Raw genomic sequence first — 26856 nt, forward strand, 5'->3', positions numbered from 1 at the left:
TTTCTTTGATCAAAGAAGTATTCATAACTGTTATAAATAACTACAAACCGGTTAATGTAATTGGCCAATCGCAATTGGGTGTCAAATGCATGCAACCGGGACGATTTCAGACTAAACCAACCAACCCTAAAAAATCTCACACATGCATGGAATTATAATGCAAGATCTTATAGTATCTATTATCTAACAGTGACATTTACAATAAAATACATTTAACCTAGACAACTTTTTTTTTTTGCTGGTGATTCTACCATTGTTTGTGTGACCTTCCGGTGCGTCGAGAAGGTCATGAAGTATATTTAACAAAGCAGACAATTGAGGAGGTCCTTAATCACTTTCCATTTTAAGCTTAAAGACAAGGATAAGAAAGAAAAAATAAAGCAAAGTCTCAGCAGAATCATGTCTTAATCTACTTGATTGATTCTTACATCAGGCATAATTAATCATGGCCATTAATATCTCTAGATCTTATCTCTTAAAAATACTTACGTATATTTTACGTCAAGTTGTACGCATTACACATGACTAATTCTCCAAAAATTTCGGTAAAAAAACTAAGATAAAAAAATATAATTATATATAATGTAGAAATTGAACTTAAAAATAACAAAATGTTCAAAATCTTGTGCTTTGAAATTGATTTATATTATTAGTTTTCTTATAAAGATTTAATATAATTAACTACAAAAACTAATTTAAAACTATGAGTCTAACTAAGAAAAAAACCATGTATTTTGAATTTGTTACGAGAATTTAGTTAACAACAACGACGTCATATTTCAGTTATGGATATAACTCTATATGTATGCTTTTAAGAAAAATTAGAGAGATGTATGTACGCACACATCTTTTTTACATATCGGAAAAAATATCTGGACCGTGTTGGAATTTTGGTATGATCAGTGACTACTTCACTTGAACAGTGCGTGGCGGGATGATGAAAAATTTGATCTTCTAAATTGTAAGCACATACTTAATTCTCGAAGTAGTATTAAAATTATTATTTTTGACAAAAAGTTGTGTTATAAACTTATATTTACTTATATTAATCTCAAGTTTCTTATGTTAACTCTTCGTTTTTGGATACTACGTATAACATACACACACACACACATATTATACTTAATACTTATTTATCTCAATTGAAAAACAGAACTAACAGCATTTTCTTCGTGAAAAAAATACAGGAGAACGCATTACAAAATTAAAAGGGTCATGCAAAAAGAGCTTTTCTGAAATCCGTTTTGTATATAAGAAATAATAAAAGAAAATCGTAGCTTTGCTTGATGTCATAAGAATCATGTGTTCTCTTTAATATTATTCTCAACTGGAGATTTGACTAATATAAGTATACATTATGTATTTATAAGATCATTGCCAGACCAAATACTTTGTAAGATATATAAAGGAAGTCTCAAAACCTCATATAATATTTCCACCATTTGAAAGATATATCAACCCAAAAAGGTATGATATGTTCACTGCTGATGAATTCGTTATATCCTGGGAAAAGACCCATATTAGTTCGAAGAAAGCATATTCGTTTGGAAAAAAGGATAAGACATTAAACACGTTGAAAAAGAAAACAGTTAAATCATCCAAGTTAGTTTCTCAAAGACATGTGTCTTAAAACTAATAAAATTGAGTGATCACTAACTAGCAACCTAATTTTTGCATCTAAATTACATTAATTTAATTAATTTTCTCGATCGAATTAAGAGTCTAGACATCGTATTGACTGGCTCGATTAAGATGGCCCCTAGCACCAAGACATCGCATATATAGAACCTGTCAACCTGATTACTAGCTAGAACCGCCAGATATAGATATATATAAATCAATAGTATGAATCTAATGTAGGTACCTTTTTAGTTACAAAGTTGCTTGGATCTAATAGTTATAGCACAATGTTTTTTTCCTTTAAGCTAGGAAAAATATTGTAATATTAATGTTAGTTTGACAATCGTCCGATGTTTGGCTTCACGTTACATATATAAGACCGTGTGTGTGATATATATGACGTTTAATTTGGCATAGATATTTTTCTAAATAGAATAAAAGTGTTGTATCACATGATGAAAGCTATTGTTACAAAAGTTCACACAGTGAATTATTTGAAAGTAGGTCGTTATTTCTCCATAAAGATTTTTTTTTATGAGGAAAGTTTTAAATACAATAAAAAGCTTGAAGTTAGGTTTACTATTATTAAATACTTGTAGTAGAGTGAAATTTACCAACCTTGCGAACATATATATGCACAATATATAATACATGTCATGTTTTCGTTGTATAATATGCATAATTGTCAATATTAAATATTTAAATGTTTGAATTGCCCTGGTATCCCACTTATTAATGTGTTTTAGCTGGAGTGCATTTATAATTACTACAATCCAGATTATCGAAATTGTTAAGTTTTAAGTGTTTCAACTTTAAAACTAGTTGGTAATTAGGCTATTGGTGCGTATCTTTAATATACTAGCTAGTAGTGTTGGTACTTTGCTATTTGAGATTTATATTGCCTCCAAGCCAAATGATAGTTTTTTTTATTTGATTCGTTTTTTTTTTCGGACAAACAAATCTTGCTTTCGTTCAATCAACCAGACAGGTTACAAAAGTTAAGAGTTTTTTAAAAGCAAAACAAAGCTAAGCTTTGGTACAATCATTTTGTTATTTTGTAGTGACTGTAGGTTTGATTGGTAACTATGTACCTTTTTGGCATGGGATGTATCCCTTTGATAGTACATTATCAATAACAAAAGCGATACCAAAAACATTATTAAAAACGTTACTATCAGCTTTTTATATAATTTTTTGTCACGTTTTCTTTACAGTTTTACATTGTTCCGTAACAGATTTGAGTTCTATTTTATAGTTTTTTAATACAATTGTACGTGCGTTACCAATTGGATTCTATATTTATTTGGCTTACATAATTTTATAACATTGATAGATTAGATATATTTTTAATTAAAAAACTCCTGCTTATTGAAAATTAAATAATTTTTTTTTAACAGTTCCAAAATCTATGCACGTTACATATATTCAAGTTTTTTTTTTTTTTTTTTCAATTTGTATGTGATTGCACGAGAACATCGTTATGTATCTGGTATCTTTATCAATCAAAGATTGTTATACGTTGATTTTTCAAACTAAACCATAACATTGACAATTTGACATACGGGATAAAGCCCAGTATCCAGCAACCACGTTCTGCTGAATATAACACTTACAAATAGGGTCCCCTTACATATACTTTCAAGTACATAATTTTGGTAAGAAAATTTGTAAAACTATTAGGTTTTGTTATAAATATATAATCAATATATATATATATATATATATATATATATATGTGTGTGTGTGTGTTGTTGTTGAGATTCTGAACGTAAGCAAAAAAAAAGAAGTGGTGTGCAAGCATGTAAAGCACTAGAAATCTTTGTGAATGCAAAGCAAATAGAAGGATGTCTCTTTGATCTGATGGATGTGACTAAGAAATGATGTAGTTAAATTGACTAATTTGAGGCAAACATTTATTTTGAGTTGGTACAACGTGTGTATATAATATGGTCCACATTTCTCGTTACTTTCTTTTTCTTCACTGTTATTTTTTCTTCTTCTTCTTTGTTTTGCAAAACAAAATAAAGTGCTCTAAAGACAAAAACCTAGGAAACAGATTTGTATTTTGGTTTATGAATAGTTTGAATTGAATACAAGTTTGTTTTAAGATAAATGAGAAAGCTACGAGAGAGATAAGGAAATATCACATCATGGTATAGGAAATCAAAACTCAAAAAGTCGTAAAATAAAAACCACTCCTAGGAATCTGAATACATACATCATTACAAATATAATTTTAAGTGGTCCAGAAAATATTTTTTTGTTAAAGAAGTGGTCGAGAAAATATGCATGGTTATAATCATATATTATGACGTTGGAAAAAAAAGAAAGTAAATAAATTAACCAAAAGTTATCAAAACTTATAAAAAATCACATGAAATGGGTTTTGATTTTGTTTGTTTGTTTACATTCCTATATAGTATTATCTAAAAATATTATTATATATAAAAAAAATGTCTGGTGGTGCGATTATCTCAATAACAAAAGCGTGAGGTATGACATCTGAAACGTAAAAAGCTTTTTTTTTTTTTTTTTCAACATCCACCCACCCGGCCATCTATTTCCACGTCATCACTTTGTTACCTTCTGTGGCGATTACATGGGTCCCACAACTCAGTTTGCCACGTGTGAAAACATCGGCAACTAGGAATCACACGTGTCTATTACTCATTGGGAATATTAAAAAAGCACACAGTAGTAATAAAATCTTACTATTACAGAGAGCATTCGAGTTAAAGTTTTAGAAGATTCTTCAGTTTTTTATTTTTTTTTTTCTTTTGTTGATTTCGTCTTAATTATGTATTATATATATCGAGTATATGATTTTTTTTTTTTTGTGTTACTGTAATTTTGTCATCGACTAATGACGACGAAAGCGATATATATCTTACAATTTATATTTTTTCTTTTGCAAGAGATATCGTTTTCTGACGTTAATCTCAGCCTCATCTTGGTTTGTCGTAGTTCGTCTGTGTCGCGAGGCTATACATAAAAAGTCATTAACGCAGAGGGAAAAAAAGAGATAATGACTAATTAACCCTCAATGCAATTTGGTTAGCTTGGTAATTACACAGACTCGACATGATTAGTCAGGCTTTGTATATGTGTCGCATTGTCGCCACATTTAGATCCTTTAGTGCAACCAAAACACACTAAAATCGGCTGAAATTTGGGATTTTTTTTTTTAGTTTTTAATTAATTATAGCTGATTACTGATTAACATCAAATATATGATTCTACACTATTTCAGTAAATAAAGGTATGGTAATGTTGACGTAAAAAACTAAGATATGTTAATGGTTGAATATTTTTTAAGACAAGTTCTGTGATTTCAATAACGCTTCTAGAACTTTGATAGGGTTTTACACAGAGCGAAAAAATGTATAAATTACGTGTTATGTTTAGAAAAATTGTGTGGTTTTGAAAATAGCATTTTTGACAATATAATTTCATCTAAAAGAAAAACATGGGAAGAACTGATCACATATTGCCCACTTGAGAGCATTTTCCCAAATACAAATTCTTTTATACTTATTATTTGCCAACCATTATATCCAAAATTTAGTCATTTAGTGAAAGATATTCTGTTAAATATTTATAAATAAATATTCCAAAAAGTTACCATACTATATATATATATATAACAGTATGTCGTTCATATGACATCATGTGAGAGTGCTAACAGCTAACTTAAGTGTCATTATTCTGTAAAAACATATAGTATATATGGTTTTGTAAATTGACGTAAATCTCCGGGGGTTGTATATATAAATATGTAAGAAAGAACAGAGGATTAAAACCCACACAAAATTGGCATTTTGTACAGCCCCATTTAAAAGAATGATAACGCCGACTCTGTGAAGCATTTTTCAGCACTCCCTTCCCCCAACCCCAAAAACAAAAGAATCTCTGAGCAATTTTTTTTTTTTTTTTTTTGGTAAAAAAGAGAGTACAAAATCTCATGAGAGAGTAGAGTAGTAATATGAGCTTCTTCTCCTACCAAAACCTCCGATCACTGTACTAGATTTGTTTTACAATGGAGAGCACTGATTCTTCCGGTGGTCCTCCACCGCCGCAACCTAACCTTCCTCCAGGTTTCCGCTTTCACCCAACCGACGAAGAGCTTGTGGTTCACTACCTCAAACGCAAAGCTGCTTCCGCTCCTTTACCTGTCGCTATCATCGCCGAGGTCGATCTCTATAAATTCGATCCATGGGAGCTTCCTGGTACGTACACACATCATCAACTCTTTTTTTTTTTTTTTTTTTTTTCATTATTCGATTCATTTGAATTTGAATCTGTTAGTTCTTTTTTATTTTCTTGTTTTTTTTTCCAGAGATCATCTCTGTGTGTGATGGATGACGTGTGATCTAATTGTTTTTTTTTTTGTTTTTTGGTTCCAAAAATGGTTATATAGCTAAAGCGTCGTTTGGAGAGCAAGAATGGTACTTCTTCAGTCCTCGAGATCGGAAGTATCCAAACGGAGCAAGACCGAACAGAGCCGCCACCTCAGGATACTGGAAAGCAACCGGTACAGATAAACCGGTTCTTGCTTCCGACGGTAACCAAAAAGTCGGTGTGAAGAAGGCACTCGTCTTCTACAGTGGTAAACCACCAAAAGGCGTTAAAAGTGATTGGATCATGCATGAGTATCGTCTCATCGAAAACAAACTCAACAATCGACCTCCTGTTTGTGACTTCGGCAACAAGAAAAACTCACTCAGAGTATATTATTTCATCTTTAACTATACATGATTTTTTTTCGAAGAATCTTGATCTTGAATTTTCTTGATCTTGAGTTTTCTTGATCTTGATTTTTTTGTTTTTTTTCTTGTGTGTAGCTTGATGATTGGGTGTTATGTAGAATCTACAAGAAGAACAACGCAGGTCGACATGTGGATAACGATAAGGATCACGATATGATTGATTACATTTTCAGGAAGATTCCTCCGTCCTTGTCTGCTGCTACTGGACTCCACCACCATCACCATAATGTCTCAAGATCGATGAATTTCTTCCCTGGGAAGTTCTCTGGTGGTGGTTACGGTATTTACTCCGACGGTAATACGAGTTTATACGACGGCGGTGGCATGATCAACAACAACATGGATACCGAATCAGTGGATCATCGTGACAATAATAACGTTGACGTCGTTGGTTTGAACCATGCTTCGTCGTCAGTCCCGATGATGATGATGGCGAATCAGAAACGAGCTTTTCCTGTGCCGTATTGGCCTGTAGCGGAGGAGGAGCAGGACGCATCTCCTAGCAAGCGGTTTCACGGTGGAGGAGGAGACTGTTCGAACATGTCTTCTTCGATGATGGAAGAGACTCCACCAATGATGCAACAACAAGGTGGTGGTGTGTTAGGAGATGGGTTATTCAGAACGACGCCGTACCAGTTACCTGGTCTAAACTGGTACCCTTCTTAAATCAAAATATGTGCTTTTAGCCACCGGTGTGAAGAATTTTTTTCCGATTGGTGGGGGTTATTTAAATTTTATATAAATTTGAGATTTGTGTATATGTTTTGGGGTTAATTTAAAATTGGTCATAGGGGTTAGAGGTAAAAAGGAGATTATTTAGAGAGGCGGAGAAGTGATGAGGCAACATATACAAGAAACATAGGATATTTTCTTCTTGAAAAAACGATTACTGTTTCTTGATTTTTATTATTAAATGTATAAATTATATACTTAGATGTTTATATATATATATATATAGATTGTATAGATGCATATAGTTCTCTCAGTGATATTTTGAGATTGTATTTTCTTGTAAAGGAGATGATTTAAGAAAGAAACAAAAAAAAAATAGTTGTGTAAACTGTGTGTTTTTCTTTGCATATGCTATATATCAATGATGTCTTTGGATTGAGATTTTGCTTATAAAACTTTGGAAGATATTTTCTATGTACGTATGAGATGACTGATGAAGATAGTCGATGGATCGTATCAATAATAAACTATCAAATATTCTAAAGCCTAAAGCACTTCTTTTGAACAAAAATGGGCACTAAGCCATTGTATGGAGTGGATTAAACGATTATTAGTCACTATTTTCTCGATTAACCTAAAATACTTCAAAAATATCTGACCAATTTAGTCTTCAGTTTCACTAAAACCGTGGTGATAGAGAAACATCCGAAAGTAATAATAAAAAGGATTTTGTATATTTTTCAAAACAAGAACTACAAGTGGATTATTAGACTCATCTCTTATTTCTAGCCCATGACTTGCCTTTTCCTAATTTTATATGCCACTTCTGATATAACGACGCAGTTGCCACTGCATGTGTAAACATTAAAAAAAAACACATTTACACTTTATATTATAAAAAGATCGTGAAAACCAATCTTCTATAGAAACATCCTGAACATGCTGAACTGCTTCAAAGTAATGATAAGCTTCAACTACGTACGTTGTGTAGATAAGAAATTTCAATAATTGCATGTAAAGCTATAAATATAATATATTATGATATTATGTTTTTATATACATACGAGGGCCATCTCACGTTGATTGTGATTTATCTTCTTATTTTCTATCATATTTTTTTTGTTTGTTTTGTATCATTAAATTCATACCAAACCAATCCTCAATTTATAGAGTAAGAAACTATTTTGTATCGTCAACCCATAATCTTGTTGGAAGCAAGAGCCAAACAAACTCGCAACTGGAATAACGAGAAATAAAGAAGAAGAAGAAGAAAACATATTATGATTATCTTAAACATAAAAAATTTGCGTTTGTTTCATATGTTATAATCTCTTGTTTTTTTTCGTCAGCTTCATATATATGTTATAATCTTGTATTTTGCAATTTTGTTAGTAGAATAGTGATTCAAAGGTAAGAAAAACGATTTTATAACGTCTAAAAAAGAACGTAAATAAAAGCAATTGAATCTAGCTATTATTGTATAACATACTCCCTCCGTTTCATAATATAAGATGTTTAGAGAAATATTTTTGTTTCATAACATATGATGTTTCCAATTTTCTATGTAACTTTTAGATTAATTTTATATTTTCTATTATGCAGTCTTGTTTATGATTGATTAAACTTTTTAAAAGCAACTATTTTTTAATATACGTGTTTTATCTAAAACATCCTATATTTTGAAACGGAGGGAGTATTTATCTTACCTCAAACTGTAGTAATTTTGTCACTGATCAAAATTAATTATATGATATGAACAAATAACCTCCTACTTTAAAGAGTTTCCAGATATGTTCAGGTGTGGGTGTCATTTTCTGCTCACAATTTTTCTTTTCTATACCCGCTCACAACCTTACTTTTTTTTTTTCTTTTTTATTCTGTCACTCTTCTCAGAACTTAGATTTTGATTAGACATCCCCCAAATATATTCCGTTAACCATACAATTACAAGCACACCAAAATAAATGTAACTTTAAGGAAATAGTTTGATTAAACTTTGTGTCGTCGTCATGCTTTAAAGTTGTTTTAAAAGAAACTATAAACACTACGACATCGTATTCTATGTTCTTTCTATAGAGCTAGTCGTCCATGATTTATCTGGAAAAAACTGGGTTTAGAAGAAAAATAGAATCAAAAGATATATTGCATAAAAGCATACTGTGTGTGTGGTACGTTAAAAAAAAATGGCCAGCAATGGACCATATGCTTCTACATCAGCAAAAGGAATCATTATCTTTAAACCAAGAAATGAAAGACACCATTAATTACATTCCTTTTCTGGATAATAAGTACAAACCACCTTTCAATTTTTCTTATATATCAATAGCACTTCATTTTGGAAAACATATTGTATTTATTTCAGATAACACTTGCCATATTTTTCACATCCAAATCTTCTCTACATTTTCTTAAATTTATATATATATATATATATATATCCTTGAGGCTAGCTCATACGATTCCTTGAACTATTTATATTTCAGATTCTGTCTAAATAGAGTTAGCAAAATAAATAAAAAGTGATTAAAAGATGAAGAAAAAGGGGAAAGTTAGGAGGCAAGGAAAATGCATGCTCAACGAAGATCGACGACAGCTATGTAATAGAAAAGCAAAACAACCGTTACATGTTATGGATAGATTCTTAATACGAAAACCAGTCAATACGTTTGCTTTCATGGATTGTACAATAAGATCCTAAAACTTTTCCACACAAAAAAAAAAGCATCTTCACTCCAAGAAGTCAATATCTCTTTTAGAACATCCAACACAAATTTACTTCCACAACCATTGTTAATAACAACCACAACAAACATGAAAGATAAAGAGCACCAAAGCGGCATCAATCTATTATTACTACTGCAATTGGTTTACCTCATAAACACATCATGGATTCATGATGTTATTTTGCCCCATACAAACAGAAGGTGTATGTGTGTGTATATGTAATAAATTGGGTTATGATACTTATATTTTGTGGATTTTAGATACAAAAAATAAAAAAAAGTGAGGGATGAAATATTAATGAAGGTAAAATAAGGGTTGGTTGGTGGAGAGGTAATGAAGAGATGAAATGTGGACGGATCGGGGAATATGAACCAACGCTGTCTTCAACTCTCTATTTGGACTACATGACGATCCTTTTGATTACGATAGGAGTGAATTTTTAGAAACCCTCCAAACTATATTTATTTTTTTATATATATAAAAAAATCATTTATTATTGTAGGAAGATAGGATAATAAACGCTTTAATTCACAAATTCAGTTATTTGTGTGAGTCATCATTACATGATGGAGTCATGGATGTACCAAGGATTTGAATCTAAATGATGACTCCTGATGGGATTCGCCTTCTACATGTTTGCTATCATGTTAATGTTATATGAATTGATGTTTTTTTTTTTTTTTGTGCAAAAATATCATTTAATTCAATCAAACAACCGGATAGGAGGAGCTTACAATGCATAAAGTTTTAGCCAAAAGGCAAGATTGAAGAAAGTTACAACCATAATTAAAAAGGGATACAAGGGATGGAAAGTAATCCAAGAGATATCGGAGACAAGGGCGGTGAAGCACTAAGTCGCATACGATTTCAAGGGATGTCGAAGCCACACTCACGGACAAAGCCGGAACATGGTGAATTGTCCTTATCTGTCTTATCTGTAGACATTGGGACGTTGAGAAAGGTTCCATGGCCAAGAAGCTCGATGGATTCATCTGCTCATAACCAAGGCAGATGGTGGAATCAGGTTCAAGATTTGGTAGAGGTTGCTTGAAGAGGTTTCGGTAACCACCACTCCAAGGAGGTGGGATCATAATGCCGTTACTCTTCAGACTTTGAGCTGAGGGACTGATCTTCCTATCTTTGGTGATTTGCGCTTGAACGGACTCAGGAAATAAGGGAGATGGAAATGGAAGATTGAGGAAGGTACGGTAATCCCAACGCCTTAGCGAGGAGATCATAATGTCGTTGTCCCAAAAGCTTCGGATAATGGGGCAGATGCTGTAATATAGCAAATGTGAGGGCTAGGTAAAACGGTGGAGAGGAGAGGAGGGTCAGCTAAAGTAGCTCCGGTAACATCCGTTCCTTAGAGACGGTGTCATAATGCCGGTCTTCTTCAAACTTTGGCAAACATGAGTAATACCCCTATGTGATTCTAATGGCAAGGTTCTCAAATATAGTTTGTACCCCCAGAGCAACATTGATTGAATATGTCCCAATTGCAGTCTTCGGACAAGTGGTAACATAGTTCGACACAAATGTAACGTACGGGAGAACAAAGCAGAGTTTGGTACAAACCTGGACTTTTGAAAAATAGCGCTTTGTTCACAGGGCCTCGATGAGAAGAGAAATGGGCCGAAGCCCACTTGGCGAGATGAAGGGTCCAAGAGAGGAGCACCAAAGGAAACTAGGTTTGCGCCGCCGCCGCTCAATCTCATCGTCTTCATCGGAGCAAGCACCGGTCGTAACCGCTTCGACGGTAGGCTTCTCGAGGGCTCAAGGCTGGATCTTGAAAGATCAGGTTGGAATCCCAGAAGAATAATGGAAAACAACGCCGGCGACGAGATCCGGAGAGGACGGTCTTCAAAAGAAGGCGAGGGGAAACCAGCTTCTTTAGATCTGGGAGAATCAGAAGGACCCTCCTCAGAGTTGAGAGTTGAAGCGCCGCTGGGCAAAAGGGTGTTCTCTAGGTTTAGATACGCTGGAGGAACAGGCGGTAGCGGTTGGTATGAGTGGAGGTTTGTCGTGACAAGCCTCTCAGCTTTCACAGTGGAGTTTAAACCGACGTTTAAACTAGGTCTTGCAGAGAAAGGTTGAGATGATTGAGTAGGTGGCCAAAAAGACATTAAAAGTAAGATCTTTAGGAAACAAGAGACGAACGAGGGACAAGAGTCCCGACGCCGGCAAGCAAAAGCTTTGCCGGCGTCGGAAATGGAGGTTACGCAAAGGGTCTCGATAGTCGGAGGAGAGAGAAGGGAGGTTTTTAGTTTCTACACTTGATTTCCTTCTCCTTTCTTCAGGATCTTCAACTGCTCATTTCTCTCTATCTCTCCACTCTTCCACTATGAATTGATGTTTAGTTTTCTATTTCTAATGTTAAATTTAGTCTTGATTTAAAATTTGCAAATCATATTTTTTTATAATGTTTTTTTTTTTTTTGAACTTTTATTTCATGGACGAAACTTGTTTGTTTTATATTTTGGCGCAAAATTATTTAGGCTTACAGCTTGAATTTACAAAGTACATTCCATTTTAGCTTAAACTAAATGACCCACACACAACAATGGTATAAAGGGAAACAAAATTAGAGGAGGGTCCTCCACCAAATAGCCAAATTATGCAAAAGCCCATTATAAAAAATAAAAAATCCAATATGATATAATATGACAATGCCAATTATTCAAAATTACATGGACCTCTTGCGGAGGTAGGAAACTTAATATGGACCTCACTAAATTAATAACTATTCCCAGTATGGATCCATCCTGATCCTATTATAAAAAGCTTTGGACATTGTGTTTGTAAAGCTGGTAAAGAATTAGTATATTAGTAGTAGAGAGAGTTTGGCAAAAAAAGTACTTGTACTGTATGTTTTCATTTGGTAAGGCATTGAAGTTTCTCACTTTGTTCTTCAAAAGATGCGTCGTTGACTTGTTGGTGAAATGGAATTGGTCAAACATTCAAACTTTGACAAAATTGGGAGCATTCAGAATTTGAAAAGTAGACCAACCTCTCCATTACAAAAAAACATGTAACCAGGTCAATGGTTCTGTTCTCTAGCTCCACATTAATATAAGGAAAGAAGACTCATTGACTCTCTCTCTCTCTCTCACACACACACAGCTCATTTATAAAGAAACGTTTCTTGCACAATTCTATGTAAGAAGGGAGAACAATAGTAACTTATGCAGGTTGTGAGAAGGAGGATCCCATCAGGAGAAGGCGTTGAGATGCCTGGAAGATCCGAGACAAACAGGGTCAGAAGGAGGAGTCATGGCTCAGGTCTGAGGGTTCGAGTAGCTTGCACGTGCTCTGGACGGCCTGGCTCGACTAAGTGTGCGCGACACGGGTTTGTGGTGCCAAGCGATGAGAGGCTTATGAGGAAGGCCAGTGACGGTAGCAAAGAAGTGTTAAGGAGAGCTTTAACGCCTCCGATCCGGCGGATGAATCTCCGTTGGTTGAACTTCCGACCAACACCTAGCCGGCTCTGTAAAATGTCTTCTGTTTGATCAGAATACTGAGAACTTTTTTTTGTTTGAATGTAAATAAACTTCAAAGGCTTTTCTTTTTTTTCTTTTCTTGTAATGTTGGAAATCAAATAAGATTCAGACCCAATTGCAGAGATTTGAAACTTAGCACTCTGTTACGGGACAAGAAAGTGTTAGAACATTTTTGGATACAAAGAAGGAAGGAAGAAAGAAAGAAGGAATCAAGTGGATGAGTTGTTGTTTTGAGCAGGCAAAATAAGGCGTTCTTGGCCTTCGATTAGTTTTGCAGATTTGATTACATCTCCTGTCTTGATCTGCCCAAGAATATCTCTTCCTGCTGTTGTGTATCTGTAGATTTTTGGAGCAAACAACAACACCATCAATTCAAGTGCAACTTGCAAGTTCCGCAATTTCGAACAAGAAAGGTTTTAAAACCAATACCCGAAGACAGAGAACTGCCCTTCGTCAAAGGATAAACCACCTAAGCCAGACTGCAAATTAAAAAAAAAATGATCAAAAGCAAGCTCCTTTGGCTTCAAAAATGAGATCAAGCTTAGGAGGTTTTGGAGTGATGCATACGTTTCTTTTATCGTATAGGTAGAAGAAGAATTGGTAAGGAGAAGAGTAGTCCTCTGAGTTTTCGCTGTGCGCCATTGCGACAGCTCCATAAACCGATAAAGGAAGAACTGGTAACTCCCCATCCTTCCAAAGTCGAAATGCAAAAAAAAACAAAGTCAGCTTTGCCGGTTTCTATTTGAGAGTAGAAGCAGTTTTGTTATACCTGAACACTCAATGGGGTTCTGTAGAGAGGTTCGAACTGTCCAGAAGGCATTACTTCCAATGGAACACTAACACTCTCCACCTTACCACTCCCATCCTCAGTGATAACAGCTTGGTTCACCGTATTGAGTTTGGCTCCATCATATGCACCGCTTGTTACCTGACCATCCCGAGATGCAAACAGTTTGTGCCACATGATTTCAAGATTTAAGAGTATAGTCTCTTCTTAGGTTCAAGATGTGTAGGTAACAAAGGTTAAAGTTAGAGTAAACTACCTTACCAGTTTTGCGAAATTCCCTGCTGTTAGGGGTGCTGAATATCCATCTATAACGATCTGATAATCCATAATATAAGCAAAGCAGCGTCTCGTGAACGAACAGCTCGAAAGATTGTGGAGCAAAATATAAGAACAACACTTTTTCTTCGAAAACATGTGACTTTGATACCTGGATTGTAGCACTTTTTCTTTGATCACCCCCAGCTTCAGCTGAAAATGTCGAACCATCACCTTTCTCAATTGTCATTTCCACAGTTCCTCTACCTGCTAACCTATAGTTCCACAGAAGATCTGTTTAATTTGCTCCTAACAAGAGGAGTCTAACTCAGAGAAACACAAAATGGGACTCACTTGGGAAAGTTTAAGTATTGCTGAGGAAGTAAAAATGACAATCCAGATGCCTGAAACAACAATTTCTAACATCAGCAACTAAATCTTGTGCTTATGTGGTTCAACATACCCAGAAGAAATGAGGTGGGTCAGAAGAATTGCAAGTACCTGTAACAACTCCAGTTCCGCAACAGTATCTAGTGATGCTGCCAGGCCAAGGGACACTTTATCAGGATCTTGTTTCTTAATAGATGTTATAAGTGACTGAAGTCCACCCTATCAAACAAAAGATTATAAGGTTTATACCCGCTTATAGCAACACCAAATCAATTTAGAACATAAAATCGCCTCCGCAGTTAGCTGCAAACTAAGAGAACTTTTCATTATACAAAACCAGATCATCTTCTATGAAATTGTTACAGGGATTACAGTTCCATCAACTTGAGAATAGAGTTCCGGTTAAATTCCCACGTACCTTGCCGTCAATCATAGTTGCATACAGTTCTGATCCCTTGTCTTTCAAGTCTGCTGGTATACTAGCCAATATCTTATCCTTATCATCTATAGCCACCTGAAACAGTTTCATCAAAGATTCAATCTTGTGCTTCCACTATTCTTGCAAACATAATACAAATCACGAACTAAGTCTGTAACTTCAATACCAACCAATCAAGAGTCTTTAATTACCTTTAGAGCTTTTTTTACATTGCTCTCCATGGTACCATAAGGCTTCCTTTGCGGAATTCTCAGAAGATATGATATATCTTCCAATGAAGCCTAAGCAACGAGAATATAGTATTATATAACACAATGAGTAATCACTAATTACGAAAACCAAATTAACCAATATGAAGTCAAAGACAATGTGACATGCCTGTATTGTCTTCATGCTTGGATTAGCAGGAATAGCCTTTCTTAGAGCAAGTTCACCAGTTCTTGGAACTTTCGTGTCCGGAGAATAAAGAACCGCCTCTGCAGGTGAAATGTAAGCAGAGTCTAGACCACCAAGCAAAGGCATTGGAGACCAAACTTGAACAAATATCAAAATCGTTGCAACCAACTTCTCGAGATTCTTAGTTCCAGCTTCAAAAGGCTTCAACTTTGAATCAATTGAAGAATCGTAAGAATGTATAAGTTCCTGCACTGCTGAAAAAAACTTTTCAGTAGACTAATAAATTACGAATTTTTATCACTAAAACCCTTAAAATCGGATTTTGTGCCTATAGATGAATAATACAGTAAACCCTAATGTGACATCAATGTAGAGCTTATATTTTTAAACCTGACCTTAGTGTTACCAATTTTACTGGATGTAGAAAGCAAACGCATGCGGAAATCTCCGTAATTGGTTCGATTAAAGGGTAATTTGGGTTTTACGAAGAGTGATCTGCGGTTGAGAGGTGAAGGGTGGAGAAATAAAATCTGGTGAGATCCGATGGTGGAAGAAGACAAAGGAGAAGCCATTGATGATGTGAGTAGAAAAGCTTTACAAGTTACAGAGACTAAAGGATTAGAGAGAGTAGGAGCGATCTTGGCGCGCCTCATCTTCGATATGATTACGTGGAACTATATGAATGGATACACGTGGCTTCTTGGAAAGTTTCAGAAAACGGCGTGGTGTTGTTCTTTGCAGAGTGCAGACGGCATTGCTTCTTGGATATTAACTCAACGTTTTGAGAATTCGCTTGTGCACGCTTCGCCGTGTGTGTGTTCGTTCTCTACAGAAAAAGTTTACAATTACAAAGTAGATTAAAATAATAAATAAGGGGGACAGATATTACATTGACGTGATGTGACAATGACTGGTCATTTAATGCCTCAACGATAAATGTACACATAGACGACATTCTTGAAATTCACTCAAACAAAGGTCGAATTTTTATTTTATTTTATCTTTTCGTTTACACAGTTTTAATGGTTTCTTTTGCTACTTCTCTCCCACCTCCACGACGTTAGTTTTTGTACCACTGTAACAGCGTCTGAAAACGCTAACGCATCAGTAAAAAGACTCAACTCTTAATCACGTCGCACATACTAAAAGATTCAGCGTTAACAATATGCTAAAGCTTTTTACATAAACACAAGACTATAATATAAACGCAACCGCAGCGTTTTTGCCTCTTCATCATCAAGCATCTGGTTCCGCTTCGCCTCCCCAGACGCCAACAACATACGTTTTGATGATTTACATTCGTAATTAATAATATATCACAATTATAGTTTTCAAACCTCCAGACTTGGACTACGTGCCGTTTTCTATATAACGAACCCAACACACAACGCTGCCGTTTTGTACGCCACGTCAACATCTCCAATCGAGGCGGACTTCACGGGGTCCGGCGACGAGTTCACTGGGTTTCCTGAAAGACACGATGTGGCTTCCGGCCATAAACGCCGTGACTCGCTCAGAGAGTCGGATATCTTCCATCTTCAGCTCATGTAAACGCCGCACGTACTCCGGCACGTGTAAGAGATCCCAAACCACGCACAAACCACCAGGCTTCACAACCCTAACAATCTCACCGAGAACTCTCATCCTCTCCGCCGCCGCTTCCACTGATTTCTGACCGTGCTCTTTCCCAACCGTGTGGACGAACACAGAAGACACCACCACGTCGAAGTAATTATCCCCAAACGGTAACGTCCTCACATCCCCTTCACGGCAAGTCACATACTCTTGAACACCTACTCGAATTTTTTTGAATCAATTAAGAATCTCAAATTCGATTTCGCAAAAATTGATTCGGGGGAGAAAAATGTTTGTTGTTACCTTCGAGTTTAGCAGTACGGAGAGTGGAGAGAGTGGTGCGTTTAGACCGGTCTAACCCGACGACCCGACCGGAGCTACCGGTTTTCTTAAGCTGCGTAGCGACGGCATTGAGGAGGATACCACGTCCACATCCGAGATCGAGAGCGGTTTTGACACAAGACCAGTCACCGACGGAGGTAACCATGCGTTGAGCCATCTCGTACTGAAGCGGAACATCTGAGTAGACGAAATTAGCGGCGGCGAAGAGGAGACAGACGGCGGAGAGAGCGGTGACAGCGCCAGTGAAACCGGCGGCTAACCTGGAAGCGCCGGTGAGGAAGAAGGAATCGAGGAAGAAGCAAATCTGGTCGAAGTAGATGAGGAAGAGAACAGAGAGAAGAGAGAAGAAGAAAGCATGGAAGAGGAGGAAGACGAGTGTCTGCCATTGCTCGATTCCGTAGATAGCGTAGATCTGAGTCCAGTCTCTCTTTCCGGCGGTTTTACCCATTTTTAAATTTCCGATCAAATCTGAGACAAGTCAAGAAAAGAAAAAAAATCAGATCTATTAAGAATGATTTTTGTCACATTTGAAATTTCGAATTGTCAAACCAAGAAGGTAACAAATACAGTAGAGAGTAAATAAAGCAAGTACCAGATGATCCAGAGACGATGAAAACAAGATGTTTTCAGATCTCAGGAGTTTGAAATTTTAGCAAATTCTTGAGGTGGAATAAGCAAGAAAGCTGAGAATAAGAGTTAGAGTCAAGGGGGATGAACTGATGAAGAAGATGTGAGGTCCGTTACAGGAACATGGCTGTGAGAGAGAGAGAGAGAGTGAACTTATGAAGAAGAAGAAGAAGAAAATAGAAAAGGGAATTACGATAAAGGGATTTGCTAAAACTTTTGTTCTTACCATTTTTTTCACGCGCTTTCTTTTTCACTCTACATGCTTTTTGTCGGTTTCTGCATTTTCAAATTAAACCACTGGTTTTGTTCTTTTCTTTATTTTTTTTTTAATTTAAAAACCTCGCTTGATTTTTCTTTTTAATTAATCTGGAGGTTGCTAACAGAAAAATCATTAGTGTTAACCTTTCTTAATTAACATACAGTATCATTTAAGTATTAAAAAATGCATTATACAATTTGAATCTGGAAGGTTACACAAAAGTGACAGTAACTCAGTAATATAAACAAATAATTCATGTCATACAATAATCCAAAACATTCAAATAATTTAGGTTCGAATAATATTAACTTATATAAATAAATATTAAATCATGCATTTACGCCAAAAAAGAAAGTTATAACTAAATCCCTATCATTTTATGTAAATTGATTTAATAAAATTTGGTATATCAGTATATCTTTTTTTTTTTTTTTTTTGAAACTTAAAATATGGTATATCATAGAGTTAAAGGACAAAGACCGTAAATTAAGTTTCATTTGTAGTATATTATCACCACATTAGATCACTAAATAATTAATGAGTGTACTACTTGATTTTTGACTTTTATTTTATATACTCAACTAGATTAAGATCTGTGCTAGAGCACGGGTTGAAATTCATTTTATTTCTATTGTAATTTTTTATAAAATATAATTTATGTGATTGTTTTTTAAAGTTTTTTTGGATAAAATATTATGCAATAAAATCATATGCAAAATATGATGACTTAAAAAAGACACTTATTTTGTGAATTTGGTTTTTAGAAAGCGAGTTATTATATTATGAATAATTTAATATATCGTTATACTTTTTATTTTAATATACTTAGTTTTTTGAAATTCTTTCATATTATAGTGACATATTATTGACATTTTTATAACAAATCAATTTAGAGTGTTTATAGTTTCTAACTTTAATATCAAGTTTCAATATTTTAAAAATATTTCAAAATAAATTATTTAAAGTTTATTATATTATCTAAAATTATAAAATTCAACAAAAAGTATGAAATTGATTTTAAATATTTAAATTTTGATCCGTTACTCAGCAAAAAAAATAATTCAATAGATATTATTTTTAAAAAATAATATTAATAAAAATTGAATATTTTGTAGATTGAATCATATTTATATTTGTTTTTACAAATTCAACTTATGGTATATCCGCAAATAAAACTATTTTTTAACTATAATAAATAATATGATAATTTATTTGTTTCACAAAATAGAATCATATATAAAAATGAGAGGTGAAGTATAATAATAATTAACAAATTAATATGTTAAATTAGATATCAAATGATTTTATTTGATAAATAATTTAATAAAGGAAATTAATATGGTAAGTTAGATGATATCAAATGATTCTTGAGAATATTCTCTTTAATATTTTTAGAAACAATAAATCTAGACTATATAAATAATATAAAACTTAATCTATAACCTTTTTTTTTAATGAATGTAAAATTTTATTCATCAAAAAAAATCTTTTTCTTTACAATGAATGTAACGTTTTTGAGTCTAAAACAAATTTAAATTCAATGTAATGAGTTCTTATGTTCTGGTAGAGAACCAGAGCACTAAGATGTCTTCATAATCCCGGTGACCGGAGTTTAAAAGAAGAAGAAGCTTGTTCTGAATAGTTCTGTCAATTCTTTGGGCTAGTCGATCTGCGGAGAGAGGATTTTCGCCATGTTTACGGCTGTTACGCTCGAGTAGGGAGTGCATCGTGACTTGAAATGAGTATCGTAAAAGGAGGAGAGGACTCTTGTTTGAATCTGTAATAAGTATCTTGAGTTCGTCCCAATCTGCTGTCGAGTGGGTGCCAAGTAAACCAGTCGTGAGCTTGCTCCAGATTTGATGAGAGTACGGACATTGGAAAAAGATGTAATCTCTTGTTTCCAGTGGAGTGTTGAGGAATCAATATTATTATACCACTTCAGCATACAAGGAATCTATAACCTATTTATAATTAATTTATTAAAATTATATAGTGTATAAAATAATATTGTATACTTTCGTTTTATTATATAGGGAATTAGTAGTAGACTAATAGATACTATCTTCGAACACCGAGACAACATTTAAATTTGTTGGACACAAGTAGCGACCATGTGTGTAAAGAAGTCTCTCTTCAAAGAAGAAGCGCGTTACACACAAGTCTCTCTTCAAAGAAGAAGCGCGTTCCAGGGTTGAAATGAGAAAACTTATAAAGGCGACAAAATCTAATGTATGTATATTCATCTTCAAGATAATGTTGTTTTATAGCACATATAAATATCTCACACTTTATTAAATTGTAAAATACTGTCACAGATATTAAAAAATAAAAATAAATAAATAAATTTGATAGCCACTGGAGCTACCAATCGAGACGACGTGAGATCGGAATCGTCAATATATAATGTCTGTTATCATGCATGCACTGCATGTTCCCAGATTCGACATCGCCTGCAATTCTCTCCAAAGATAAGGAAATAAAAACACTATATATGAAATCGAAGAAGCCAAATATTACTTACATCATCTTCTTCTTTTTTTTTTTTTTTTTTTTTAAACTCATATTTTAATTTTACGAGACAATTTAGAACATATAATCGAAAATATGGTAAATTCGAAGGCTTAGATTGGCAAAGTATACATATCGTATGTTCTCTTTTCATGAGTTCGACTTCTATTTACCTATCCCGAATCCGTCGAATAGCGTAAAGTTGGCAAAGTTTACAATTTATTTAGCGTAAGTTGTGTTCAGTCACCAAGTTACAGCCGTACATCTTACACTCCCGCCACTTATCAAGACGACACGTTTCATATTTGATTCTCCGTATTATTGTTACGTGAAAAGACCCATTGTTAAATTACGATCAGACAACAATTAGATTCTTTTTACATATATGCCTCTTTTAGAAACACAAATCCGATAATTTCTCATAATCACACAAATTACGGATAAAACCGATTTCGAATCAGGTCATCAACGAATCTTTTAAACCGAAACTGACCTTACTTTCTTCCAGTTATTTCTAACTATAATTATTCAAAGCATAACTTAATCAATATCAAACTCGAGTAGTAGGTCTACTTTCCAAACTTTATAGAATGTTTTCGTATTTTATTTTTGATATTAATAATATTAACAACGCGCTGTCTCAAATGGAAACAAATTAAAGAGATATATAATCATTAGCGAATATTTTAGATCATGCTTTTTTTTTATATATAAAATATGTTTAAACAAACTTCCCACTGAATATTAAGACTCTTTATTTTATTACTCCCTTCGTTTCAAAATATAAGATATTTTAGAAAAGTTTTTTGTTTCATAATATAGGATGTTTTCAAGGCTTTATGCAACTTTTAGATTAATTTAATATTTTATACTTCCTCCGTTTCAAAATATAGGATGTTTTAACTAAAGCACGCCGATTAAAAAATCTTTACTTTTAACAAGTTCAACCAATCAGAAACAATACTGCATAATATAAAATACTAAACTAATCTAAAAGTTGCATAGAAACTTGAAAACATCCTATATTATGAAACAAAAGAATTTTCTAAAACATCTTATATTTTGAAACGGATGGAATATTATGTAGTATTGTTTTTGATTGATTGAACTTGTTAAAAATAAAGACTTCTTGATCTGCATGTTTAGTTAAAACATCCTATCATTTAAAATGGAGAGAATATAACAAAATATTAAGTGTTAATGCAAAAGAACCTATAAATAGAACTTTTGGGGTCCATAGTTTGACGAAATGTAAGAAAAACGTAAAATGAGTAATGGGAAACAGTAGGAGAGGCATTAACCCCACCGGCTTTATTAAATGCTCTTTTTGAATAACAAAACACACTAAAAGTCTAAATAACGCTGACGTTCCTACTTGCTACCACCAATTTCTCTTTCACATAACACAACTACAAAACAAAAGAAAAAGTCTATTTTATTTTCAAAAACAGGAAGACTCTAAAATATCATTAAACTTTGGGTTTGAATTTCGAATAGATAACAATTGAATTTTCAACGACGAAAAATGATGGTTTCGAAAATAGTGAACTATTGATAGTCTCGCAAAATCAAGTTATAATTGATGTATTGTCTCGTTTTGATTCAGTTGCTTTCACATATGGATTGCGTATGCGTTTCCAAGTGATTAGTCTAAGGATCGAATGTTGAATACGATACGATAATCCAATAAAATGGTGGATTGTATTGTAGTAAGGACCTTTTGTACGTACTGTAATTATCACAAACGGACCAGTGACCACTGACCACTACGGAAACCTTAATTAGCTAATAAAATAACTATCAGAATTCATCGTCAGCAATACGTATGTTATATATACTATACAACGAATATAGAATAAATACGTAAGTTGCGCTACAGGCGCGTCCCCCTTTTTTTTACAGGCTTTTGTATAATAATCTTTATCGGACAAAAAAAAAAGTTGCCAGAAGAGCTAGAAATGAAAGTTATCTAGAACTATAAAATAATTCGGCTGTGTGGTGATCTCTTAGGACATATTAAATGGGAACTATTTTTGGTGTTCTTAGATTAAATATATAGTGAAAATAATGTTAGATCAGTTGTTAAGATCATAAGTAAAAAAAATGGGAGAACTAATTATGGTGTTCTTAGAATAAAGATATAGCATAAACATTTTACAAATTATAAAAACTTATAAAATAACATTTAAATTGCTTACTTATATAAAAGCAATTGTATACTTATAAATTAATATAATATTCTTAAACATATTACAATTATAAAAACTTATAAATTAACATTTAAATTGCATACTTATATAAAAGCAATTATATACTTATAAATTAATATAATATTCTTAAACATATTACAATTATAAAAACTTATAAAATAACATTTAAATTGCTTACTTATATAAAAGCAATTGTATACTTATAAATTAATATAATATTCTTAAACATATTACAATTATAAAAACTTATAAATTAACATTTAAATTGCATACTTATATAAAAGCAATTATATACTTATAAATTAATATAATATTCTTAAACATATTACAATTATAAAAACTTATAAATTAACATTTAAATTGCATACTTATATAAAAGCAATTATATACTTATAAATTAATATAATATTCTTAAATATATTACAATTATAAAAACTTATAAATTAACATTTAAATTGCTTACTTATATAAATGAAATATTTTTTTTTTCCAAAAAATCTCGTCCAATCACATAAAACCACGTCAAATAAGAACTGGGCTTAGATCAGTTTTACATCAAAAACTAAAAAAAGTGTTCTAAGCCACTATTCATTATTTTATAATTTTTTTGGATTATGGTGTTCTCTTATTAATGATGGCCTTATGGAGTAGTACGTGACACCTTAATTTTTAATAATCGTATCATTTAATGAAGTGTCGGTGTTCAGTGTGTTCACATATGCGGGATGCCTCATAACCGAACAGAACTATCAAAATATTTCTTGATTTTTGTAACTCACACATGACCCAGCTAAGCTAGGAGAAGTTTTTATATTTTTAAATCTTATCAATGTCAATATGTAAATAACATTTTTTTTGTTCTGTATCATCATCAACACTTTACACTGTCTAATTAACATAATTTTTTTCTGATAATATATTTATGAATAAGAAATAAAATTTTGTTTGTGTCGCCTTTACTTTACATCAATTTTTGCTGTTTCATGTGACATTTTGAGATTCCATCCATTCTTCTTTGTTGAAAGTTATTAAGAAAAAAAGGAAACATGAATTTGAAATCAGTACTAATCCTTGTTAGTTTTGTCACAAAAGAAGATTGTAATCTTTTCTCCCTTTTTTTTTTTTTTTTATATATATCATTATCAACAATCTGTCATGTAAGTCATGTTAAAGCATGTGATATTAGGAAAGCAATTTATATTGTTGGGGTACAAAATGCAAAACAGCCAGTGATCTAAGGACGTATATGTAAGATGATAAACATCCAAAACACAAAAAGCAGCCGTAGAGAGAATCTTAAAAATCTTGAAGAGAATAGTTTACGAAGTAACAACCTGATTAGTTGGTAGACGCAGAACGACCTAACCCGTCGTTGACTTGTAGTAACCCCCTACTCTCTCAACTTTGTTTATTTATCTAACATTCTTATTTGATTATTATTAGTACCTAACTCTTTCTAGTCTTAAAGTCAAACTTAGCCATTAGTCAAATATGCAAGTGACCATTTTGTTTTTGACTAATCGTTGATATAGAAACACATTTTTTTTTTACGCATATATTTTAGGGATGACGCATAGATAAAATTTTAACCATTCTCTCTTGAGTTCGTGGCCGTTTGGTTTCTACTATTCTAGTATGGAGTTCTATAGAAGTTCAATATAAAAAGACTTGAGCTCTTACAATTTTACAGCGTAGAGCAAAAGAAGGGGACATTTTTGGACATCTTTTTATGCTCTTAAGTAGTTTGTTTTTATATAAAGTACATGCATCATTCATGTTTCTAAGCTAATATAATGAGTGTTGTTTGCCATATGTATTATTCAGACTTTGAGTTTAGTGTAAGCTAGCCCAATAACATAGACCTGGCAAGTTTTAATAATGTTTTAGGCCCATATCTATTTTTGTGCTTTAAATGTTAAGAAAATGCATGGGAATGAAAAACTTTTTGACAATTAAAGGTGGGAGAATGGGATTTTTCGCATGACCCATATTTCCGATAAGGAACAGTGATAAACTCAACCTCCAACTAATAATTCTACACGTATCAGGAACCCAGTACATGATTCATCAATGACCTATATCGCCTTCACGCAATAACATATATGCAACATAACTCTTGTAAAAAAAAACCAAAAAATAATTAACTAATTTGTTTAATATGCAAGAATCAAAAACTCGTTAGCTATGATTTAGAACGTCACAACAATACATTAAATACTGAAAGCGTAACAAACAGTATCATTTCTCCTTGAGAATATAGGAATTAAAATATATGAGAGACCCTATCGAAATTGGAAATGAACATAAACAAAAATGAAATGAAGAATTCAGTTAGAGGTTGGGGGTTGTACGTGTGTGTACGCACGTCAAAAACAAAACAAAAATCTTATAAATATATCACTATCTCTATAAATATTATGTCTCGAATCATATTCTTATTAACTACTAACATATTCTACGCCGAACACGTGTGCATCACGTAATCAATTATCTTGCGTATTTCTAACCCAAGTGTATCTTCAAGAAACACAACTTTTTAAGGACCAATATCGATCACAATCCTGCTTTACTATAAGGTTATTCTTTCAAGTGCGTTATTTCTTCTTCTTATTGAAGGATCAACGAGAATGGTGTGTTTCTGTTTCTTGGTGGACCAGAAGAAGAAGGTTAAAGGAAGCAAACCGGCGGCGGGAATGTGTTCCCGGTGCGGTCGTGGAGCAAGAGTAGCCGACATGAAGACTTCGACGAGGTTCTGTCTAATTCCTATTTACTGTCGATCCTGGAGAGCAATCGTATGCAGCTTTTGCGGCTCTGTTCTTAAATCCTACCGTTGAGATCTTATTTTTACATGTTTTGATACCTCTTTTCTAAATCCCCTTTTAGTTTTCTTATACTGTGTTTATGATTTTAAGAAACCCCTTTGTAAAGTTTCCAAAAAAAGGTGTTCTGATTTTGTTACTAGACTCTAATGTGAAAAACTTACGCAATAGCGTGATATATCTTCTAATTTTATCAATCACAAAAAAATTAGAACCGTGATTTATGTACAACCAACCATATTTGCAATTATGCAAAATTACTGATAAAGTGTATGACTTTGGAGCTCATTTGGTTTGAGCGCTCAACTCAATCTCATGGGTTTCAATTAAAAGCAAAGAAGAAGCAAAAAAAAAAGAAAATAGGCCATTAGGCATTAGCTACCATTTCATTTCATATATTTTAGATCCTTAAGAAAATGTGGAGACGAGATACCCAACACTCACTTTTTTTTTCTTTGCCATCACCCCGACACTCAAAAGGAATCGCGTGGTTGTAAATTTTGGTTCTTTTTTTGCTTTATCTTCCTCTATTTCCGGTCAAATCCGTTGAAGCTTGGTACTCCTCTAGTCGTTATCACGAATAATATGCATACCTATTACGCGAACCATATATTTTTTTTGGAATACCATGCTACACAAAAATTTCTTACATTAAACAAGGAAATGTTGCATGAGGCAATCAAAATGGCACGAAAGTAAGGAAATCAGCATGAAAGTTTGTTAGCCGTGGCCCGTGGGATATAAGAGAGAGTGAAAACTGTGAAAAAAGCATAAAAGTGAGGGGAAATTTTGCTAGCTCCGCATAAAAGATTGGCCACTTATCAAGCTATTCGATTATTGCTTTGATGTCTATGTAATCAGTCTCGAAAGAGCAGCAATATAAATTACATTGAATACCAATCAATGATGCAGCAATTAAATTTAGATATCTGTTTTTTTTTTTAATCTAGTTCCAAAAAAATATATAAAA

The 26856-nt window shown here is 33.3% G+C and overlaps 6 protein-coding genes across 8 annotated transcripts; 3 read left to right on the top strand and 3 right to left on the bottom strand.

Moving 5' to 3' along the window:
• Positions 1–5287: 5287 nt before the first annotated feature.
• On the top strand, positions 5288–7446 carry LOC104765379 (NAC transcription factor 56-like). Its single transcript, XM_087503149.1, has 3 exons — positions 5288–5846; positions 6038–6345; positions 6462–7446. The coding sequence occupies exons 1-3, from the start codon at positions 5657–5659 to the stop codon at positions 7050–7052; spliced, it is 1089 nt and encodes a 362-aa protein (XP_087359275.1). The 5' UTR covers positions 5288–5656; the 3' UTR covers positions 7053–7446.
• A 3004-nt stretch (positions 7447–10450) lies between these two features.
• Positions 10451–12174, bottom strand: LOC109130971 (uncharacterized). Its single transcript, XM_019241187.2, has 2 exons — positions 11358–12174; positions 10451–11060 (listed from the first exon to the last, which is right to left on the bottom strand). The coding sequence occupies exons 1-2, from the start codon at positions 11903–11905 to the stop codon at positions 10490–10492; spliced, it is 1119 nt and encodes a 372-aa protein (XP_019096732.2). The 5' UTR covers positions 11906–12174; the 3' UTR covers positions 10451–10489.
• Positions 12175–12831: 657 nt separating this feature from the next.
• Positions 12832–13403, top strand: LOC104765381 (uncharacterized). Its single transcript, XM_019241520.2, has one exon. The coding sequence runs from the start codon at positions 12965–12967 to the stop codon at positions 13286–13288; it is 324 nt and encodes a 107-aa protein (XP_019097065.1). The 5' UTR covers positions 12832–12964; the 3' UTR covers positions 13289–13403.
• Positions 13328–16507, bottom strand: LOC104765380 (peptidyl-prolyl cis-trans isomerase CYP37, chloroplastic). Of its 3 annotated transcripts, none has more exons than XR_015590979.1 (12): positions 15942–16507; positions 15529–15792; positions 15342–15431; positions 15130–15225; positions 14823–14930; positions 14676–14725; positions 14494–14596; positions 14323–14381; positions 14049–14207; positions 13847–13969; positions 13709–13758; positions 13328–13615 (listed from the first exon to the last, which is right to left on the bottom strand). XR_015590979.1 is itself a non-coding variant. In XM_010489076.3 (12 exons), exons 1-12 carry the CDS (start codon positions 16197–16199, stop codon positions 13489–13491), a joined length of 1482 nt encoding a protein of 493 aa, XP_010487378.1. In that variant the 5' UTR covers positions 16200–16387; the 3' UTR covers positions 13328–13488. The 3 variants fall into 3 exon arrangements, 2 of the variants coding, with proteins under 2 accessions (XP_010487378.1, XP_019097064.1); XM_010489076.3 differs by having other exon boundaries at positions 14328–14381; positions 15942–16387; XM_019241519.2 differs by having other exon boundaries at positions 14328–14381; positions 15529–15797; positions 15942–16082.
• Positions 16508–16686: 179 nt separating this feature from the next.
• On the bottom strand, positions 16687–18328 carry LOC104767532 (uncharacterized). The gene is made up of 3 exons (XM_087501777.1): positions 18056–18328; positions 17425–17931; positions 16687–17339 (listed from the first exon to the last, which is right to left on the bottom strand). Exons 2-3 carry the CDS (start codon positions 17909–17911, stop codon positions 16957–16959), a joined length of 870 nt encoding a protein of 289 aa, XP_087357903.1. The 5' UTR covers positions 17912–17931; positions 18056–18328; the 3' UTR covers positions 16687–16956.
• Positions 18329–25488: 7160 nt separating this feature from the next.
• Positions 25489–26064, top strand: LOC109130967 (uncharacterized). The gene has a single exon (XM_019241175.2). The coding sequence runs from the start codon at positions 25695–25697 to the stop codon at positions 25899–25901; it is 207 nt and encodes a 68-aa protein (XP_019096720.1). The 5' UTR covers positions 25489–25694; the 3' UTR covers positions 25902–26064.
• The last annotated feature ends 792 nt before the right edge of the window (positions 26065–26856 follow it).

The sequence above is a fragment of the Camelina sativa genome, chromosome 19 (assembly GCF_030686135.1).
Source record: "Camelina sativa cultivar CO46 ecotype springtype chromosome 19, ASM3068613v1".
In the NCBI taxonomy this organism is placed as follows: Eukaryota; Viridiplantae; Streptophyta; class Magnoliopsida; order Brassicales; family Brassicaceae; genus Camelina; species Camelina sativa.

Coding starts and splice junctions, on each gene's coding strand:
- LOC104765379 (XM_087503149.1), top strand. CDS start 5,657: ATGGAGAGCACTGATTCTTCCGGTGGTCCTCCACCGCCGCAACCTAAC. Junction 5,847..6,037: donor CGATCCATGGGAGCTTCCTG/GTACGTACACAC, acceptor ATGGTTATATAG/CTAAAGCGTCGTTTGGAGAG. Junction 6,346..6,461: donor ACAAGAAAAACTCACTCAGA/GTATATTATTTC, acceptor TCTTGTGTGTAG/CTTGATGATTGGGTGTTATG.
- LOC109130971 (XM_019241187.2), bottom strand. CDS start 11,905: ATGTCTTTTTGGCCACCTACTCAATCATCTCAACCTTTCTCTGCAAGA. Junction 11,061..11,357: donor GCTATTTTTCAAAAGTCCAG/GTTTGTACCAAA, acceptor GCTATATTACAG/CATCTGCCCCATTATCCGAA.
- LOC104765381 (XM_019241520.2), top strand. CDS start 12,965: ATGCAGGTTGTGAGAAGGAGGATCCCATCAGGAGAAGGCGTTGAGATG.
- LOC104765380 (XM_010489076.3), bottom strand. CDS start 16,199: ATGAGGCGCGCCAAGATCGCTCCTACTCTCTCTAATCCTTTAGTCTCT. Junction 14,382..14,493: donor GAAAAAGTGCTACAATCCAG/GTATCAAAGTCA, acceptor ATGGATTATCAG/ATCGTTATAGATGGATATTC. Junction 13,759..13,846: donor ACCTATACGATAAAAGAAAC/GTATGCATCACT, acceptor TTTAATTTGCAG/TCTGGCTTAGGTGGTTTATC.
- LOC104767532 (XM_087501777.1), bottom strand. CDS start 17,911: ATGGGTAAAACCGCCGGAAAGAGAGACTGGACTCAGATCTACGCTATC. Junction 17,340..17,424: donor CCGTACTGCTAAACTCGAAG/GTAACAACAAAC, acceptor AAATTCGAGTAG/GTGTTCAAGAGTATGTGACT.
- LOC109130967 (XM_019241175.2), top strand. CDS start 25,695: ATGGTGTGTTTCTGTTTCTTGGTGGACCAGAAGAAGAAGGTTAAAGGA.